Source organism: Corvus kubaryi, unplaced genomic scaffold (genome assembly GCF_017639235.1).
Source record: "Corvus kubaryi isolate FWS band 111438036 unplaced genomic scaffold, C.kubaryi_AGA036_p1.0 78, whole genome shotgun sequence".
NCBI lineage: Eukaryota > Metazoa > Chordata > Aves > Passeriformes > Corvidae > Corvus > Corvus kubaryi.
The window spans coordinates 7,821,031-7,823,220 of NW_024582065.1; the positions used below are offsets into that span (position 1 = coordinate 7,821,031).

General features: G+C 60.1%; 1 protein-coding gene across 3 annotated transcripts in view; it reads right to left on the minus strand.

The window, feature by feature from the left end:
• The window catches only part of EGFL7 (EGF like domain multiple 7), a 17,435-nt gene extending 17,184 nt beyond the window's left edge, over positions 1–251 (minus strand). The window contains exon 1 of one of the 3 annotated variants that reach the window (XM_042052260.1): positions 83–251. In XM_042052260.1, coding sequence (XP_041908194.1) covers positions 83–212 — 130 coding nt within the window. In that variant the 5' untranslated portion in view covers positions 213–251. The remainder of the gene's footprint in view (positions 1–82) is intronic. The other 2 variants (XM_042052262.1, XM_042052265.1) reach the window with 2 other exon arrangements.
• Positions 252–2,190: the final 1,939 nt, after the last annotated feature.

Consider the following 2,190-nt stretch of genomic DNA (forward strand, 5'->3'; position numbering starts at 1 on the left):
TCCCATCCCATCCCATCCCATCCCATCCCATCCCATCCCATCCCATCCCATCCATCCCATCCCCGATGTGGCTCTGTGGTACCTTGGGTGCCCCGCTGCCCCCGCCGTGCCGGGAGCAGCCCCGCCGTGCTCCCTGGTGGCTCTCGATGGCCATCCCTGCCCGGCCACCCCGGGTCCAGCGGCCCCGGACATGGTCCCAGTGGCCCCGGCATGGCCGGCCGCCGGCCGCGCACAGGCAGGAGATGGCTGCTGAGGTGGAAGGGCGGCTTTTTATGCTTTTCTTCCTGTATAAATCAGGCCGGGGATGGACAATCCCAGACAGGACTTCCTGTGTGTGTTGTGAGCTGATAACGGGCGCCGCGAGGAGAACAAACACGGCCGCCCCGAGGGGGAGAGGGGGCCACGGGGCGGGACCCCCACACCGAGCCCACCGGGGACGGACACGGGGGGCTGACACGGAGAGGAGGCAGCCACGAGTCCCTGGGGACACGGGGAGGGCCAGGGCTGCTCGCCCAGGCTCCCTCCTGAACCTCGCACCAGGCCTGAGATGGGTGGGACCCTCCACCCTCCCGCCTCACCGGGGCACCTTTTGGCAGCTCCCACTGCAGCCACCTCTCATTCCCCCTCAAAGGGGGACACTGGGGACCCCCACAGCGCCAGGGACCTGTACCAAGCAGGGCAGGGCTGGTGGCCATCTCCTCAAGAGGGGCCATGTTGACGTTGACCACCAGTGGAGCACCTTCTGGGGTATTTGTGACCCACTGAAATTTGGGTTACAAGACTGTGCTCAGTCAGGTTATTGTCACCCCTGTCACACCGTGCCTGTGCTGGGAAAGAGAGAGGTGCATGGTTTGGGCCACTAAACCTGCAGGACATCACCTGACAAAGGTGCTCTCTTCAGAGCCAGGCAGCAGAGAAGCATGGAAACAATTGCCCTGGATGCCCTAATTTTCAAACCCATTCTGGTGCAAAACTGATTGGATTTCAAATTTAATCTCTGTGTGTGTGTGACCTCAGTTCTGGGCGACCAAAGCAGGAACAATACAGTTTTTAATGGGATTTTGGTACTTCAATCCAGGCTGAAAACAGAGGCATCTTGGAGCACGAGGGCTGTGGCAGTGGCAATTATTTTTCAACTCTCCAGACCCCACAGCAGCCTGTGGGTTCTGCTGGCACGGATTTAGGGCCACGTACCACCTGGGGCTCCCCTGGAGCAGAGCCGTGTCCCCAGCTCGTGCCGGCAGCTCCTGCGCAGGCTCAGGGGGAGCACGGAATTACTCCCACCCTGATTCAGCAGAGCAGTGCTCTGGGCAAATCCCCTGGGAGCTGCGAAATATTCCTGTGTTTATTTATATAAATGCATGGCTAAAGAAAGTCCCCTCTTGTTTTCCTTGGCAGAAAGGGTTTTAGAGGCTGCCCATCATCCTCCCCAGCACCAGGTGATGGTGCACCCCGTGTGTGAGCGTCCCCAGTGCGCAGGCATTCCCAGCTCAGGGAATCTGTGAGCACAGCTGTCCAGGGGAACCTCCCCGAGGCAAAAACGTGTGCCTGGGTGCTCACATGAGCTGCAGGGAGGCTCAATCTCCCCCTTTTCCTCTCAGTGGTGGGGTTTAAGCAGCAGCTCCCTGTGGAAAGGCACAGGGGTCACACGGATGGCGTGTGCCACCTGTGGGATGAGGGATCTCAGCTGCAGGGCTGAGAGCTCTCCTCACCATCAGCACACACACAGGCTCAGCCCTGCAATGCACAACAGCTCCAGAACTCTCCCCAAAACTCTGCACCCAAATTTTATCAGCCTCAACAAGCCCTGCCTGGCCCTGTGCCACCTGTCCTGGGATGGATGCAGGTCACAGGGCACAACGGGGACATCACCCGCCCGCACCTCTGGGCACACGCAGAGCCAGGCACGGAGCGGGACCACAGGAGAGCCGCGGGAGTGAAATGGGATGTGTGGAAAACGCTTCCTGTTTACCCAGGGTTTGGAGCCCTGAGCAGCGGCTGCTGCAGTGGGAAGCAGTCAGCAGGGGCCAGATGAATGGAGGGGTCTAAATCTGAAAATGTGACGCTTCATTTTGTCCTCCCAGGGAAGTCGGTGCTGGGGGAAAACCTGGGAGGCAGCCAAGGCTCAGTTATGGTGCAAGAGGGAGGGAAGGAGGGAGGGAGCCAGAGGGTGTTGGTGCCACACACCCG